Source organism: Phocoena phocoena, chromosome 13 (assembly GCF_963924675.1).
Source record: "Phocoena phocoena chromosome 13, mPhoPho1.1, whole genome shotgun sequence".
Lineage (NCBI taxonomy): Eukaryota > Metazoa > Chordata > Mammalia > Artiodactyla > Phocoenidae > Phocoena > Phocoena phocoena.
In genome coordinates this window covers 20,831,099-20,850,759 of record NC_089231.1, presented here as the reverse complement: position 1 = coordinate 20,850,759, position 19,661 = coordinate 20,831,099, and the positions used below count along the sequence as shown (strand labels likewise).

The 19,661-nt window shown below is 38.8% G+C and overlaps 1 protein-coding gene across 1 annotated transcript in view; it reads left to right on the top strand.

The window, feature by feature from the left end:
* DCC (DCC netrin 1 receptor) overlaps positions 1-3,965 on the top strand; it is a 771,692-nt gene extending 767,727 nt beyond the window's left edge. Inside the window, exons 28-29 of the mRNA XM_065889420.1 lie at positions 76-218; positions 3,876-3,965. Coding sequence (XP_065745492.1) covers positions 76-218; positions 3,876-3,965 — 233 coding nt within the window. The remainder of the gene's footprint in view (positions 1-75; positions 219-3,875) is intronic.
* The last annotated feature ends 15,696 nt before the right edge of the window (positions 3,966-19,661 follow it).

Sequence of the window (19,661 nt, the reverse complement as noted above, 5' to 3'; positions counted from 1 at the left end):
TCCGGCTTACATGCTTGAGAGTTTGTTCCAGGGTGTTTTATACAGTACTTTCATCATTCTGTGTTTTCCTTTTAGGGCCTACTCTTCCCAAGACTCATGTCAAAACAGCCTCTCTTGGGTTGGCTGGAAAGGCAAGATCTCCTTTGCTTCCTGTATCTGTGCCAACAGCCCCTGAAGTGTCTGAGGAGAGTCACAAACCAACAGAGGATCCAGCCAATGTAAGACCATCCTTGAACTTCGTGCCCCATTAAGGGAAGCACTGCTGAGCAATGCAGTCTAAGCCAACCAGCACTCTCCATTAACCCCAAGCCCCTGTTGTTCTTATTGTTTGGTTAGCTCTGTTTTCCTGCACTTACATATGAAGAGAAGAAACTTTAGGGAAAAACATTATATCAGGGATTTAGTTATATTAAAAAATCGTTGGTACTTAAAGCCAATCTTATAAATACAAGCAGATAGCAACAGAATGAGTGACTTTACATACATATATGTATATATACACACGTGTATATATATATATGAATATACACGTGTGTGTGTATATATACATAGATAATACACTATCATCACTATCCTATAATGTGAACCACATGTGTAATTTAAAATTTTCAAAGAGCCACATTAAAAGATGTAAAAAAAAAAATTATACACACACACACATTTTCATCAATGAGATGAAACACCTTGGCATACCTGGAAATATAACTATATAATTATTCTTTAAAATAGAAAAATAGTAATAAAGCTCTACTCTGAGGAGCTTTCTGAAGTTATACATGTCACTTATAAAATCATAAAATAGCCTAGAAATACAGAATTGAGAAGAGGAAAACACAAAATGAAGAAATGAAGGAAGGAATTTAGGAAGAAAAAAAAAAAGAAGGAACTGACATATTTAGAGGGGAAAGTTTAGTTACTTAATGAGAGAAAAGTTTGCCAACTAAGGGAGGCAGCTAAAAAGTGATCAAATTAGAAAACTCTGAAAAAACTCCATGGGGACCAAAAAAAATCGAAATTTTGAGAAAGCAAACAATTCCCCCAACAATGCATTTTGAGGGAGATTTAAAAAGACGTTGCCTGAAGGCAGCAATTTAGAAAACTCCGGAGTGTTTCTGAATATAATTCAAGAGAAAACATTTTAAAGAAGGCTAGGGTACTAACACATATGATACCTTGAAAAATTAGAGGACTGGACGGGGAAAAAAAGATGCAAAAAAACCCAGATTAGAATCATCTCATTTGAATTAACATAAATTTTTTCTTGATTTTATTGTTTTCAGCACTACAAATAATAAAATATTTTAACACTTGGAGATCAGACAATCTGGATGTGTGTATGTGTGTGAATGTTTGCAGAAGTATGTTATATAATTAACATACTTTCATACTTAAAAGATTCAAATTTACAAGAATCTAATGCACTGCTCTGTCAGGATACAGCTGTTTACGTATTGCAGTAGTTTAGTGTCACAGTTGTTAGCCATATCTTAATTCAGATCAAATTCCTAAATTTATATATCTCATCTCATAAGGAATCATGTCAGGTGGCCCAGTTTTTGCACTTAAGATTGACTCTAAGGGACTTCCCTGGTGGTGCAGTGGTAAAGAATCCGCCTTACAATGCGGGGAATGTGGGTTCGATCCCTGGTCAGGGAACTAAGATCCTACATGCCATGGGGTAACTAAGCCTGCACGCCACAACGACTGAGCACACGTGCCTCAACTAGAAAGCCTGTGTGCTGCAAACTACAGAGCCCATGCACTCTGGAACCTGGGCACCACAACTAGAGAAGAGAAAACCTGGACTCCACAACTAGAGAGAAGCCCATGCACTGCAACCCCGCGTACTGCAAATAAGACCCGATGCAGCCAAAAAAATAAAAATAAAAAAATAAACTGTTTTAAAAGTTTGATTAAAAAAATATAGTGACTCCAAGGAGTGACAGCCAAAAGTATAATATGAACAGCAATAAGATTATATAATATGTTAAAGGAAATATAGAAATGGGACAAATAATCTAGATCATCACTATTCTATAAAAATATAATGTGAGTCACATGTGTAGTTTAAAACTTTCTAGGAGCCACATGAAAAGATGTAAAAATGAACAGGTGAGATTACTTTTAATGATATATTTCATCTAACCCAATACTTCCAAAATATTATCATTTCAACATGCAATAAATATAAAAATTTATCATTAAGATATTTTACTTTTTTTGTACTAAGTGCTCATAATATGATGTGTATTTCATGTGTACAATGCATCTCTGTTCAGGCTATCCACATTTTGAAAATCCAGTAGCTACTACATGTGGTTTGATGTTGCTGTATTGGACAAGATCTAAATAATTTGAGAAAACAACACACATAACTATGACATCATTTTGGGAAAGGAGTTATCAAATTAATCAGTTCACTTCAGCATCCCTCCTCATACATAGGTCAGTCTTTTGGGCCAAATTGGCTACATCTTTCAATCCCTGTTAAACTCTGAAGATTACACATTACACGACCAAATCATTCACTGGCAGGCTGAGATTCCCATAAGAAGGTACCATTTCCAAACTGTTTAATACCACAAGTTGTTTCTTCTCCACCAGTGTTCTCGTGGCAGCCAGGGTGTTTATTTGGCAGGACTTTATATACATTCTGACCACAGTACTGAGTAATGCTTCCTGGCCTCCACAGAGTAAAACATCAGGCCTCAGGCCTCAATTTGGTTCAATAATTTCATCAAATGAATGAGCTAACCAAGAATAACCAGGTAGAGTCGGTATGTATACGTCAAAACAAAGGGTATTTTGGGAAAGGAAAAGAAAAAAGGTACTAACATTTATTGAACACTTAGCACTCACCAAACTGACCTGGTGAATCCTCCCAGCCACCCAGTGAGGTAAGCTTGCTATTCCCATTTGACAAATAAGGAGACAGACTCAAAAGGCCAAGTCTATAGAAGAACTGGGATTCAAATTAACACCACAGCCTTGTTTTCCCCACTGGCTGACCATCAGAATTAGCTGGGAAGCTTTATAAAAGGAAGAGATTCTAACCTTTCCTTGACCTACTGAACCCAAATCCCCGACGCTAGTGACCAGGGGGGGTCTGTGCTCACTAATAGCAAGGTATTATTAATGACACGATTCTAGTGGCTCACAGTAAGGGAGAGTTACAGACAGTATGGTCGCTAAGATCCTGCAGTTCAGGCTTTCCATTTTATCCACCAATCAAACCGTGTCATAAGGTCCCCTCTACAACCACGCACAGAGGCGGTTCTGGTTTGGGGTGAGAATTCTGTTTTCACACACAAACTAAGGTCATAATCCTCAGACTCTTCACTGGTCAGGTCAAGTTCCCACACATTACAAAGTACCTGTGTGGTGTTACAAAGTAAGGAGACCTGGTGATGTAAATCCTGTTCATATCCTAATGGAAAGGAAAAGGAACACGTTGACTATGTACCATGTGCTGAACACTGATAAGCACATGTCACAGGATGCTGAGAATAGCCTATGAAATAGATGTCAACATCATCATTTTACATCTGAGAACTACACGTCAGAGAGGTTTACTAACTTGTCCAAGATCACACAGTTTGGTAGAACTTGATTTGAAACAGGATTTTTTCTGACACTAAAGCCTTTGCCTCATCACAAGGATGAACACAGTGAAAGAGCAGACAATCATTCATCACTGCCTCTTTTATTACCAGCATCTTCCTTCAATGATGATATGCTGAGTCCACAGCCCCTGGCTGTGGGCTGCCGTACCATGCATGATAATACGGTCAATCAATTAGACATGGCCCTGCCTTAACAAAAGGAGTGCACCGATATCCACCTGTACTAATTCTTTGCTCTCATTCTCTCTGTAGGTGTATGAACAGGATGATTTGAGCGAACAAATGGCAAGTTTGGAAGGGCTAATGAAGCAACTTAACGCTATCACAGGCTCGGCCTTTTAACACACATTGCCGAATTGATGAGGTGAATCTTCCAGGACCTTTGCAGCATTACCAGTTACCCATAAACAGCACACCTGTGTCCAAGAACTCTATCCAGTGTACAGGTTAACCATCAGGACCACTGAGTTCTGGAAGCTCCTGAAGCAGTTCAGGAGGAATAAGCATCCCTTCTTTCATAGGCATCAGGAGTTTCAAAATGACGACTCTGGGGTCCCTTAACAAAAGCAAAGATACATCTTCACTGCAATGTCAAAGCTGAAGCTGCTAGAATAGTCCTGGGCCTTTGCCACTGCAGTGACCACAGTGTCATGACAGATGCTTACGTTTTCCTCCATCAAGGCCTGTCATTTTCTTCTATGTGTAGGTCTAGTCTTACAAAATGAAAGTGCATTATTGAAGCCTGTACCCTGCCATGGCAAATCAGCGCAAGCTCACTATTTTATTTTCAAATTTAAGGTACAAAGCACCCATGGGAATTTTCTCACCACATAGCACCAAAGGACTGGATGTATTTCTGACAGCACAAAAAAGTAAACAAAAGGCGGCAAATGCTTACGTTTTGTAACTCAAGTCGTTCTTGCACAGGTGGTGGAATTCAGCGAGTGGCTGTAAAATTCACCCATTTTAGCAAGTATTGGTAAATCCACTCTTGGTTAACATTGATGTCTGGAGAACAGGAACATTTAGAAATCTGCAACTAGTGGCATCCTGCCAGCAACCAGTCCATTTCCTAAAAGAGGATACCATATGCAGTCTTTTCAGACACATGATAAATTACGTGCTTAAGCTTGTAATAGGAAACTTTAATTTGGGTGGCTTTCATGCCATACCACACTGTGATGATATTTCAAAGCTTCACCAAGTCCATCTCCCTCAGGAGTCTGGCTAGACTCCACCGCATCCCTCCCTGAGTTCCCCTTGGCAACCAGCCCTGGCCAGCTGGCTGTCTCCACACATCCCTTGGCCTCCTGACCCACCTTTCTGAAACCCTCTGTGGAAATGGCAGAGCCATCACGAGGGAGGGAAGGAAAATGGAAGGCAGTTTCAAACAGTACCTTCCCTTGAGTGATGTCACTTCCACCAGCAGAGTCCTCACTGACTTACAGCAGGCCGTGTTGGTAGGTGACAACCACCAAGCTTTGTTGTCAAGGAAACCTTCTGCACCATGCCTGCCCGGAGTCAGAGAGCAGCAGAGGGGAAGCCATCACTTGACACTTGTGACACATCCTAGACCCAGTGGATACTCTTTAAAACTGCATCTTCATTGTGACATAGACTCTTAAACTCCTACTGCCGTGTTTACCTACAGCTTGCAACTGGGTGAAATTAAAAAGATTCTGTGTGCACCCTTTTAGCTTTTGAATTTGAAGCTGCATTTGGAGTTCCTCCATTTATGCAGCTGAATCGCCAAAAGGGAGCCAGTTTGCATACTTATCAGTTAGGCAACTTGAAAACCCAATAAGAGAGTTTCAGCTGAATTATTCCTTTCAGCTCTGCCTTTGATTTCAAGCTTGAGTAGGTCATAATTTTAAAAGAGCATGGAAGGGATAGGATCTTTACAGCCTAATAGCTCCTTTTATTAGGTGGGTAATTATATATGAATCCCTGAATGAAATATTTTGAGTAAAATGGCACTGTAACGGAAGTAATAATTCAGATTATTTTTTTACAGTCTTATGTCGGGAAGGAAATCTTATGTCAAAGAGAGGGCTTGTTCAAATGGTTCATTAGAAAGTCCGGTCCATTCGTGAAATTGTTCCTTCAACAAAGAGTGCTTGATCAATCTACTTATATTTTCATGAAGTCCTTCTGAAGAGCTATGTGGTGTTATCCTACGGGTTAGGTAACTCTTACTCAACATCTAGGGTGCTTAGGTAAACAACCCTCCACTGACGTGGAACAAGGCATTTCATAACATAATATTGAGTCTTACAGAAATAATCCATTAGCTCAGAAAAGAAAATGTTCATTAGACCAGCCTTATCTTCTCGAGGTCCTAGGATGGCTTTCCATTTCTAATCCTCACAAACATGGAACAGACTCTGAGGCATTTGACATCCAAGGAAGGTCATCCTGAGTGTCCAGTTTGGAATGAGCTACAAATCTCGGATTTCAGGGATTAGTCACATCTTCAATCTGTAGACTGTATTTGCACAATCAAGAGAACTAGCATTTTCACAACATTCTAGACTCCTCTGAACTCAATGACCCTAGGAAATACATTTCTTAAAATATATGAAAATATACATTATTTGATTTCAGTGGATGCTCTTGAAACTTTCTTCATTAAACAATCCCAACGGTTTATTTCAGTAATCGGCAATGCTAATAAATCTTAGCTCCATGCACTGTATATAGAGTAGAATCCATTTAAATTCTCACAAGAGACTCTTGGGAGATGTACCCAATGGTTTGAATATGAAACAACTTGACTGCAACTCTGTACAACTCTGCTCCCCGTCCTCTCAGATAGTTCACACGTGTGTACAGCTGCTTGCCCAGGCTTATAGGTAACTCTTTAATTTCCCAGTCTCCTGATCTCCTGACAAGAAGAAATCTGTCTCTGAGTCTGGTTCATGACATACAGGGCTCTTTAAGCTCATAAATCTCTTTGACTCCCATAGCGATGCTTGACAGCCAACCAGCAGCTCTGCCACCAGGAGTCATTTCTCCCCGAAAAAGAAGAAAATAAAACATGGCGGGGCATCTCAGGCCTTCCCTGCACTCTGCTGAACTGTCAGGCAAGAGCCTTCTCTTGAAAAAGTTCGGTATTTTTCATTTCATACTGAAAAGAAAGCTATTTTCTTTCCTCTAGAAAGTTCTGCATCTGTGAAACTCACAAAAATGCAGATAGCTCAAAATGCATAAAACATATTTGGAGGATGCTCTAGCCAAAATTTAAATATTTCTTAGTGACTCACATTCAGTAAGAAACCAGTCATAGCTACCTCTTTGTAGAGCAGAGCTATAAGCTTCTAGGGTATTTAAATAATGGAACTTTATATTTGGGCATTATAAAATTCACACACAATTGAACAAGCTGGAAAAAAAGGGAAATATATCAAGCCAGGGATATAAGAGGTGAACTTATTAAGGCTTCCTGGGAGGAGTTGGATATAACATTATTCTCTTCAAAATAAGGGTGATTCACAATGACATGTATGTTTTCGTCCCCTGCATTGATAAGAGCTACAGAAGGAGAGCTGTCCAACATTAGTGTGTCATTCCAGACAACATTTGGAAACTGTAATGTTTGGCACTTGTTGGCTTTTCTGATAGAGAATCTAAGTACAAGTCTTTCTGGAAGCCTTTGTAGTCTGTGCTTGAAGATGGTTGCTTGTTCCTAACCACCCTTGTGATACATCTGTCTGTTGACTTTGTTTAAAGAATCGTCTTCAGGTCTCCTCCAAATGTAATAGAGTGTCTCATACATGACTGCTGGACTGGAATTCTAACCAAAAAAAAAAACAAAACCCCACCTCTAAAGAGATCACCTGACCTTTTAGATAAAATTGTGTCCCAGACTCAGACTCCTTGTAGTTTCAGAATGTCCATTTCTAGTTCATGAGAGAGAGAAAAAATAGAAAAATTCCTTCCTTTTAGCTGTGTTAATAAAAAACAAAACCGTCAGAACTTTAAAATAGATGAGGAACAAGGTTGCTTTCCCTTCCTGGACCAGTTTACTTCATCTAAATGCAGACCATTCCTAAAGCCAGAGGTTAGTATCCTAGCCTGTTTATAACCCATATACACAATAGAGAACCCCCAACATTCTAGAGCAGCAGGGCAGTCATACACTCAAATCTACCATCTCTTTTTAAAATCACTTTCAAAGCAACATTTTACTCGTAATAATAATAATAATTTGTATTTCTCTGGTAACTTTCAGAGATCACTTTCATAGTATACAGAAAAGCTTTTCACTTGATTCCAGCATTTCAAATTAAATCAGACTTTGGAAAAGTCATAGATAGATGTTTTGTATGGTATTCCATTGCATTTGAAATACGTGCTCCCATGCCTCAGTGTAACTTGCTATCCAAGTATCTGCTTCCAAAATGTCCTGATTCTGAAAAGAAATGCCTGAGTAGTTCCTCGTCAGTGATGTTACACAGGAGAGCACACATAAGCCTGTTGTCTGGGCTCTCTGTTCCCGCTATTGCGTCATGTTCACTTGGTGGAATTCTAGCTGCACTCTCTGAAGGATTTCTCCTGCTCTCAGTAGAGAGCCTTTGTACACTGTCATCCTATGATTTTTTTTGTTGGTTGGAGAGCAACAGCAAAACTCTGCAAGATGTCGCAAACACAGATGCATGGGCCAGGGTATCTCAGTGTGTTCTCAGACGCAAGAAAGGAATGTTGGGGAGGAGGGAAAATGCTGTTTTTTTATTATCGAAGGGTAAACCTGACAATTCTGAACTTTGTGAATTGTCAGCTTGTTTGGGGGCTGGGTGGGTGGGTCTGGGGTGTACTTTTTATAAGTAATATTTAATTTATTATTTAGAGTGGCTTCTTTTTGGATAATTTATGATACAAAGGGAGATCTGGTTGGGAATCTAGATACGGCTGTTAAAGCTGCAGTGTTCCATATCTCAGAGGGACCCACTTTGGAAAAGAATCGTCCACTGCTGAGTATGAGGATATGCCCAGGCAAAGCCTCCACTGAATCGCCGTCATCACCGCCTTCTCCCATTCCAGGGTCATTCAAACACAATACCACCAAACCTACAATATTCTGATAGCATTTTACAGATCGATGCTACTCATTCTTTCAAAGGGCTTTGCGATTCAAACAAATGGTTAGTGTGCTAGTGGTAGGTTTATTTGGTAGACATGGGTATACTACAGCTTTAACTAGCCTTAGTGGAAAAAGGAATTTTTTGTTGCTACAAAATGCCATTTTTTAAAAAAAGGTATTTTGAGCCTACAGAGAGTTTCTTTAAATTGTCAGACTCTAGCATTGTTAACCAAATTAGACTAGTGATTGCAATATTTAAGTGTAAATCTTGTTCTATGACAAAGGAAACTTGCTTACAGTTTAAAACGATGACTGTTTCTACACATGATCTTGTATACTACTACACGAGGAAAAAGGGGTTTTGTAATCACTGTAGAACAGTCTCATATTCATTTTTTATAGAAATGTTATTCCAATGGTGCATTTTTTGTTTAATAAATAAAGTTTTGATACAAAGTTCTTTCTTCACGTTATTTCTATTAAATGGCTGATACGACATGCACATGACCCTAACCCCTGCCTGTCTATTCTCATCCTCAGGATACACGCTGCCTTTTTGACATGTGTATCAGAGACTGTCAGTCCCTTTGGATCCTTTTCATCCACACGCTCAGTATGTTTTCTATCCCAACAGCCAATAAATACCCATGTGTGTGTCGGAGGGCTGCCTCGGGCTGCCAGAACTTGCTTTGCCTACATACACAGGAGAGTTGGAAATTCCAGATCAGATCTCACCAACAGCTGGTAAATACTCCAGCCCCCATGCCCTCATTGAGACAATTCTGCAGTGTAAGCCAACTCATTTCCAGAGTCCCCCTGCAGGACTGAGCCAGAGTAACTCTCTGTGGGGAGATACTGCTCCACAATATTTCACCCTAGATATAGCACCCATGTTTGGCTTGCCTCCTTTCTCTCTCCCTCTCCCCCTCTCCCCCTAGTGATTTCTCCTGGGAGCACGTCGTAATAAATCACTTTTACACAAATCTTCATGTCAAGGGCTGTTTTTAGGGACTTAACCCAAGGCAAAGACCCTACTATTTTTGTTCCCATTTCAACATGCGAACACCAAGTAAATATAATACTCTCTCCATCCTCAAGATATTTCATTCTTATCGTGTCAACAGCAGAACATGGGGACACATACGCACTGAATAATATATGGCTATGAGTACTGAAGGATGAAGTTGGGCGTGTAATCTATTCTTTAAGAGAAAATCACATATTAATAAAAGTTTTACTAACTCTTTTGGGTAAGCAGAGAACTATTCAGAGAGTTTGCTTGAAGCCAACGCATCACCAGTGCCAGGACAGGTGGGGTTTTTAAAGGCCATCTAGCTCTTCCCAGCTTCTTCAACGCATGATCATTCCACCTAGAGAGAGAAATATTGTGGTTAAGATCACCAAGAACCTGGAGAAATTGGAACCCTTGTGCATTGCTAGTGGGAACTAGTAAACTAGTGCAGCCGTAAACCACCAGTATGGTGGTTCCTCAAAAAATTAAACATAGAATTACCACATGATAGAATTACCATATGATCCAGCAATTCCACTTCTGGGCATATATCCAAAAGAATTAGAAATAGGGACTTAAGAGATATTTGGACACCCATGTTCGTAGCACTGTTATTCATTATAGCCAAAAGGTGAAAACAACCCAAGAGCTCATCAACAAATGAATACATAAACAAAATGTGTGTGTGTGTGTATATAATGGAATATTACTCAGCCTTAAAAAGGAAGGACACTCTGACACATGCTACAACATGGATAAAGCTTGAGGACATTATGTGAAATGAAATAAGCTCATCACAAAAGAAGAAATAGTGTATGATTCCACTTATATGAGGTACCTAGGGTAATCACATTCAGAGAGACAGAACAGTAGTTACCAGGGGCTGGGAAGATAGGGGAATGAGGAGTAGTTGCTTAATAGGTACAGAGTTGCAGTTTTGGGAGATGAAAAAAGTTCTGGAGATGGATGGTGGCAATGGTAGCCCAACACGGTGAACATACTTAATGCTACCGAACTGTACTATACACTTAAAAATATTAAAATTTTAATTTTATGTTAGGTATTCTTTACCACAATTTAAAAAATGCCAAATAAGGATATTCCAGAGCATTTTCTATAAATGCTGATATTTATTCTATGACTCCTGAAATATATGTTAACAGCAAAATGTTAAACTGATATGCAAGCCCTAGAAGTAACATATTTACAAGTCTATTTTATCTCACATATTCAATGTATGTAATCGTCTCTTACAGAAGGATGCCACGCTTTCACAGAAGCTATCAGAGATAGTATCTCCATGGAAAACCAGTTATTTGAAGAAAAATAAAATGGATTACTGCTGTTTGACCTAGACAGGAGAAGGTTAAGGGATAAACTAGCTACTCTCTCCACTGCAAATATCTTTATCAGAAGGATTTTGGAGTAGTCAAAAAATGATATACTCTCTATCTTAAATACCCTAAAATGCTATCAGGAAGATAGATAGCAGATTGCATTAATATGCAGGTAGGAGAATTTAATAGATCTGAATGAAATTGGAAAATCAGAGAGGTTTACCCAGAGCTGGAATTCAGAAAGGTTGACACTGCTCTCTTTCATGGAAATTTTCTTCAATTCATTAATTACTCGTTTCCATTTATTTTGATGTGTTTTAAAGGTGCATCTGTAACTCTTACAAACATTTCCTGACTTCCATCCCACTATTAAACTTCTCATTATTTTTCACACATTACCTGACTTCCATCCCACTATTAAACTTCTCACTATTTTTCACACATTACTCTCTTCTCTAAACATCCTTTGCATATTTTCAGGTTGGTCATTCACATCACAACTTTTGCTTTTGTAAGTCTTTGCCTCCAATAATGGTTTTAATTGTGCACTTGGATTTTAAATTTTATTGCAGTTCTTCCTTTATTTACCCATTGCCTCCTTCATTGCATCATGCTGTCTTTTTATCCTATCCTGTTCTTTCTTCATTATATTCCAATTCTCTTTCAGAGAGTTGATTTTTTTAATAATTTTTTTTTTATAAATAAACCTGAAAGCATCAGTTTTCTATGAAAGAACCTTCTACTGGTTTTGTAAAGGATTATCCTATCAGCTTCTTATGTCTAATTACTTTAACCCATTCTTATCTTTATTTTAGAGTTAAGTATTTTTAATCTATTTACTCTGAAATGAAGGAAGATCTATTTAGATCAATGTGTGTCAACCCCCTGGTCGTTTGAATTGCTCCTGACCCCATTTTATTTCCCCTTGTGTTCGATAGACTTTTTCCTGATTGCCAAGTGGAGTATATGAAAAAGCACAGCTCAAGAATAAACAGATGCCCTATCTCTTCTGTCTTCTACCTCTACCTGGACTACTGTAAAGAGAAATGTACCCAAGCACATTAGTTCCTCTCTTACCCTTTCTGCCCAATTCTGTTCTGACAGTTTAGTAAACAAATGAATGTAGTGGAGAAGAGAGAGATTAGAGGAAGGAATAAGTAACTTCTGGGTGCCTGATGCTTTTTGAGGCAGCCGGAGTGATACTTGCCTGGATTTTTGGTTGATATAAACTTTTCACTTGTGATCTGAACATCATTTTGTATAAGATTACTGGCAATATGGTAAGAATGGCCTATATACTATGCTTCCTTGAAGTTTTATTGGCCTTAAAGCTAGGGAAAAAAGAAAAAAAAAATTTCTGATTTGGTGGAGAGGTCCTGTTTTTCAGTAATAATGTCTTCTCCCCCTTCTCCCCTTCCTCTTCCTCCTTCTATTATATTTTTTTCTGAGTCCATTGATATGATAATGGGAAATTGGGGTTCACTGTTAGGGGCAACTCTCCAGACACCATTGTAATTGTTGAATACTAGGTATTTTTTAAGCACCTAGGTTTTGTCCTACCTTCTATTTACCTAAGTATAATCTTCACCTATTTTTTATTTACCAATTTCTTATTTCCATATTACTATATTCCTTTTCTCTCATTTGTGATTAATCTTTCTCTTTCACCTTAACTTTGGAAACTCATAATTTGATACAATAAATACTAAGGCAATTATTCCTGAGATAATCCAAATGTCCTCATTAGCAGTTCAAAAGATTTCTTGAAATAAATAACAGAAGTAATTTTTCCCAGATTCCTTTCAGGTTTTAATTAACATTCTTCTTTATAAATTAATGACAGTCCCTTAATTTCCCTGTCTTTGCTAATATCTTTTCTGACTCTATATGTAAGTTTGACAAAACACCTCTTAGTAGAATAATTTTTCACCTTCTTAATATTTCTTAAGGATTTAATTCTTGTGCTATTCTTTGACTCTGTGGTTGTTTCCCTCAGCTACTTTTCTTTTTATTCAAGCAAAAAACTGGTCTTTGGTGTGGAACTCTCTTAACAGTGGCAGTATTTTAATTTTGTAGCTATGGCTCCTTATTTGTCATTAATTGTTCCTATTTCTTCCTGAAATAAGATGTTCCCAAAAATTGACTATAACATTTACTTTAAGATGTATATTGTGGGCTTAAATTTAAATTAGACAATGTATGTAAAGCTCCTACTACAATTTTCAGTACTTGGCAAAAGCCTCCTGAATGCTACTTCTGAAAGTCTCTGCACTCAGTCTTTCCCCTTGACATTTGTGAACCTTTTTATGCATTTAAAATATATAAACAGGAATTTAACAAATTAGTCATTTGGGTGTGGTTCTCATGTTATAGGTATAATCTGTAGTAACCATGTAGCTGTAGAAAAAAGTTTTCAAATGGATGGTATTATAAAATATTTTTCCTTTTCTTAATATAAATAACCAGTATTTATTTAGTGCCTTTTATTCACTTGTAAGGCATAGTGCTAAGGGTACCAGCAAACCAAAGGATAAATCTATGTATCTTTCACTAACAGGAAAAAAAAAGTGTGTATCTATATATGTATATATGTGACTAGAGTTCAAGTAAGAAATTTAGATCCCTTTAGACAGATAAAGACAAAATTCCAACAGAATACAGAGTATCAAACTAAGGTTCATAGAAGCCTCATAGGGAATATGGTATGTGGAAAGAGCTTTAAATAATAAGATCAAAATCTTTAGAGATGGAAAAGGGCTATTCAGATAAAAGAAGTTATTATATGAACAAAAAGATACAAAGGTAAGAATTTATAAGACAAAAATGGAACTAATATTTCAGGGTGGGTTTTCTTTTGGAGTTTATGGTTTATGGGAAAAAAAGTAGGAAGTACATTTAGAAAATCAATGGAAGTTATGTAATAGTGATTAAGATATTTAATTGTTACTAATACGGAACCGCTGAATATAAAGTTTTATTCTTTCATTCACAAATGTCTGTTGAATACTAACCATGTACCAATGACTGAACTAGTACCGGAAAAACAACAGTGATCAATATGAATGTGATCTCCATCTTCAAGGAGTTTATAATTTGCTTGTGGAGACAAAGATTGGTGCAATAATTATAATCGTAATGAGTGCTATAAACTAAGATTGTGACATAGACGTATCTTTATAGATTAGTCATAATATTGATGGGGAATGGAGACAGCTTAGATAGGGAAAGACTTCTTCATGGAGGTGACATTTAAGCTGAAACCACAGGATACAAAGGAGGAATTCAAGTGAATATTGGGAACACAGAACATTCCAGATGGAGGGAAAAACTGAGCAAGCCCCAGGCTGGGAGAGAGTAATGGATACTTAGTGCAGTTGCATGTCACTGAGCAAATAGAAAGAATAGAATGAAGAAGTTAGGGAGTGAGGTTGGGCCAGATCACGTGCAATGCACGCTACCAAGCATAGATTCCAAAGGAAATAGGAACAGTTTGGGGACATAAAAAAGAAGAGAGCTAAGATCTAATTTAAGTGTACCAAGATTTTTAAAAGCTGTACACGCTACCTCAGACGTGCAAAGTCACATAGCACTGTTTACTGTCTATGATTACTCTTATTTTTCTCATCATCCCCAATTCTTGCTGAGTAAAGACACAAATCTCAATCTTGTCAATGAAAGGAGTCTTTTATTTCTTTTTCATTTAAAGCCGCCTCCTTCAGTTTAGCTAAGTTTTTCTCAGATAGTCATGAAATCCAAAATTTTAACTCCCTGTCACATCTACATTTCTCTTCACAAAAGCCCTACCTTTGCCAATTTCAAGATGGCTTCCGGGGAAGCCATTTTCAAGATGGCTTCCGGGGAGGCATGTATGTTCTCTCGGTGTGCTGGACTAAATGTGGATCCTCACCACTTCCAAGTCAGCCTTTATTCCCCCTCATTGCTGGGAACTCTGTTGGCCTTGACCGACAAGACTTGCATCTGAAGACATTGAGAATTTTTCTCTCAGCACAATAGGATCCCATAATTCCCCTCCCTGAATTGGCCCAATCTAAACTCTTTCTGTCACTATTACATCTGAGTCTCAGCTTTGTCTTCCATCTGGACCTCAAGTAGACTGTCCACTACGCAACTTCTATTTGAGAGTTACATTTCCCCTGGCTATGATAATTGTATGGCAGACTCAGTGACTCTCAACTCAGATTTCTCCCAAATGCCCCACTGACAGTATGCTGGAATAACTGATTCCTTATATTATATGCAGATTTTGCCACCAGTATTCTCTCTGCCTAGCATTATCAAGCCACCATTTCCCTCCATAGCAACACCCAGCCTTCTGAGATATTCCTTTCCAAGAATTCTACAGGCCACAATGGACAAGAGTCTAAGAGTCTTCTGGTTTTGGCTTCCCTCCCTCCCTGCCTAGGGCTTCTATCAACTCTTGCCTCCTTGTCCTAGGGTTTTACCCTATAGAGGTGTGCCACGGAAATTAGAGATGACCTGTAAATATTTTCATTTCTCCTTGCGTATCCCTGTCCACTGAGGTACCATGTCTTGTCCAATACAAACCTTATGCTTCCTTTTCAGTTCTGGTTAAAATCCTCATGTCATATCTTAGAACTTTTCACTATGTGCATATTTATTAGTATCTTCATTTCCCTTTAGGCACTGAAACCACTGAGTCAATTCTTATGAAGCCACAGGGCAGCAAGAATTAAAGTGAAGAGAAATTTTGTTAATTTAATATTTACAAAAATAGTATATCAGTTATGCATGTGTGTGTCTATTAACATATCAATCTGGCTACTGTGTAGAGAATGAATTCCAAGTAGCAAAAGTGAAAAAGAGCTGCAGGAAAAGTGTGATTCAGTGGTGGTAAAGAAATGAAAATAAAGCGGGTACACTTGAAATGAGTTTTTGAGGTAAAAAGAAGCATAATTGCAGATGCACTGGATGGGGTGAGTTTCTGAGTTGAACAGCCTTTAAGCTGGTAGCAACATTTTCTGTTTCTGAGAGAGAAACAGTTTTGGGTATGGGTACATATAGGAAAAATGAGAATGCTTTTTAAAGAGCCTGTGTGATGTCCCAGAGGAGACAACAAAATGTAGCTGAATATTTGAATCTGGAACACAGAAGAAAAGTCTGGTCTGGAGACATAAATTTAGAATTGCCAGCAAACGGATGACACCTAAAGTCACAGGAGACTCGGTGGAAAGAGATGGGACTAAACTGAGCCTCAAGAGAGTCCAAGATACAGATACTGGGTAGAGAAGGAGCAAGTAGGTGAGCAGGCATAAAAAGAGTGGCCAACAACAGGAAAAAGCAGGAGTTTCCCGTTAGAGAAAAGTAACAGGAAACCAACACAAAACAAAAAAAAAACCCATTGGTATGGGAGAAGAAAAGAGAAAAAACATTGGAAAAGGAGGGAAAATTAGCTGTGTTTAAAAGCTGGTAAGATGCTGGTAAGACAAAGATAAAATAGTGAATATTGAATTTTTCAAGATTACCATTGACAGGATAACCATGCCCTCTAGTTTTCTGGGGACGGTCCTGCTTTATACATTATGCCCTCGTGTAGTTAGTATCTAGAGTAGTAGTTAGCTTAGTGTAGAATCTACTTTCACTTTCAAAAATAACCTCATTTGGATGATAGTTTATACGGTCATACCAGTTATTAGTGACCAAAGCAAGAGCAGTTTCAGCGAAGGAGTGGGGCTGGAAACCGGATTATTACAGATCAAAGATGGAATAGGAAGGGGCTTCCCTGGTGGCGCAGTGGTTGAGAGTCTGCCTGCCGATGCAGGGGATGCGAGTTCGTGCCCCGGTCTGGGAGGATCCCACATGCCGCGGAGCGGCTGGGCCCGTGAGCCATGGCCACTGAGCCTGCACGTCTGGAGCCTGTGCTCCGCAGCGGGAGAGGCCACAGCAGTGAGAGGCCCGTGTACCGCAAAAAATAAAAAGATGGAATAGGAAGTTATGAAATTAATATAGTACATATGCAATAACTCTTTGAAGAATATACTATGAAAAAGAGCAGAAGAATGGGGAAGTGATTGGAAGTGTACCTGGATCGTACATGTTTAAAAAGGAAACTCTCAAATCACTCACAATGATTCTACTAAGAAACCTGGGTGATTTCCAAGTCAAATTCACCTGTGCAATAAATGTTCAGAGTAAAGAGCAGTGTGGTTAAAGGAAAAGACCTGTAGGCTAGGAACAGTAATCAAACACTCCAGAGAGTGCTGCATAAGGGTGAGGGTTGCCCTGGTTTGGAGCAGGAAATGGGACTCTCCAGGACTAAAAGCAGGAGGACATGCAGAATAGTAGTGCCCAAAGATATCAGGTCCTAACCTGCAACCTGCACATTTTACCTTGTTTGGAACAGAAAAAGGGTCTTTGCTGATGTGATTAAGTTAAGGATTTTGAGATTGGGAGATTATCTTGGATTATTTGGATGGGCTCTAAATGCAATCACAAATGTCCTTACAAAAAATGGGGCTGAGGGCCAAGACTGAGTAAAACTCCACCAAGGCCATGAAGTCTAAAATACAATGAAAAAGGAGATAAAAGCCAAATCCAAAGAGATTGGAGGCGATATCTCGGTGGAGATAAGGAGATGGAGTCGAAAGTTTCAATGTGGGCTTCCCTGGTGGCGCAGTGGTTGAGAATCTGCCTGCTAATGCAGGGGACACGGGTTCGAGCCCTGGTCTGGGAGGATCCCACATGCCGCAGAGCAACTAGGCCCGTGAGCCACGGCTACTGAGCCTGCGCGTCTGGAGCCCGTGCTCTGCAACAAGAGAGGCCGCAATAGTCAGAGGCCCGCGCACCGCGATGAAGAGTGGCCCCCTCTTGCTGCAACTAGAGAAAGCCCTCGCACAGAAACAAAGACCCAACACAGCAAAAATAAATAAATTAATAAACTCCTACCCCCAACATCTTAAAAAAAAAGTTTCAACGTTACTGCAGAGACAAGTTGGGTTCAAGTGTATAAAGGTATGACTGGTAGATAAGAGTCCTTGCCTATTGTCTAGCAGATCAGATCACAATTGTGGTGGGTTTTTTTTTATGGACCCTCAAGGTTTGGCATCTGGGAGAATGAACCTGGAATGATCCAGCTCCTAGTCAAAAGAATTAATCTTTAAATTGAAAGCAGGGTCTTGAAAACATATTTGTACACCCATGCTCATAGCAGTATTATTCATAACAGCTAAAATGTGGAAGCAACCCACATGTCCATTGACAGATGAATGGATAAGCAAAATTTGGTATTACACACAATGGAATATTACTCAGCCTTAAAAAGGAAGAAAATTCTGACATATCCTACAGTGCAGATGAACCTTGAAGATATTCTGCTAAATGAAATAAACCAGCCACAAAAAGACAGATACTGTATGATTCCACCTATATGAGTTATTTAGAGTAGCCAAAATTACAGAGACAGAAAGGGGCTGGGGGGAGAGAAGTATGGGGAGTTATTGTTTCATGGTTAGAGTTTCAGTTTTACAAGATGAAAAGAGTTATGGAGATGGAAGGTGGTGATGGCTGCAAAACAAAGTGAAAGTATTTAATACCACTGAATTATACCCTTAAAATGGTTAAGATGGTAAATGTTATGTTTATTTCATTTAACACAATAAAAAAATAAAAGAAACAAAATAGTCTTTAGAGCTACCAGCCACTGAACCTTGAACATATGCCCAAGTTCTTTGAGTCTGAGTTTATTTTGTTTCAATTTATTTTCATCTGTAACACAAGGGTAATAATATCTAGCTTGCCCACCTCACAGATTTCTTATGTGGATTGAATCAGATACCATATACAGACACACTTTATAAGTTATAAAGTGCTACTTCATAGCTTACAAAGCTATAGTGGTGTGAATTATCAATATCTGTGCCCAGAAAACTGTGACCTACCCATCCTTTAAGACCTAAAATATAAGCAAAAGGAGGTTCTGTAGGGGGTTTTACTGGAAATTCCACACCTGATTAGGATCCAAGGCCCTTCCTAAGATTTCTGTGAACTTCCAGATGGGTGGAACTGGAAATATTGCCTCAAGTTCTAGTTTGTGAGCAGACAGATTCTGTTGGGTATCTCCTTGACTCAACCATTTTCTCATTAAAAACAAATTAAAAAGTATAAGTGGTAGACATCACTTGAGACTGAATTGAAGACAGGAAGGAGAGAGAAGGCCTAAATGGGTTTAACATTAATTGTAGCAATGTGAATGTTCCAATTTAAAAGTGCTCTGTAGCCATTTTGTCAGAAGGAAAGACCCACTGACTCTGAAACCATGTCCTTACACTATCTCTCGGACTCCCCTACCTTTCTCTTCCCCTCCTTGTCTCTATCCTGTTCTACTACTTACTTCCAGGTGCAAAAGTACAAATCTGTCTCATCTTTTCCCTCAGGGAAGCATCATCAACTCTTTAGTTGTTCAGCTTATTGCTGATGGAGCTCTAGGCTCTTACCTCTAACCCAAGCAGTTAATTAAGTCTCTTTCTCCCTAAAGACCATTCCCTCTACAGAAGGAATTCTGTGCCCAGCTGTTATAATATAGTGCTTACCCTGCTATATGGTAATGTTAAATCACACTTTATCCTGGGATT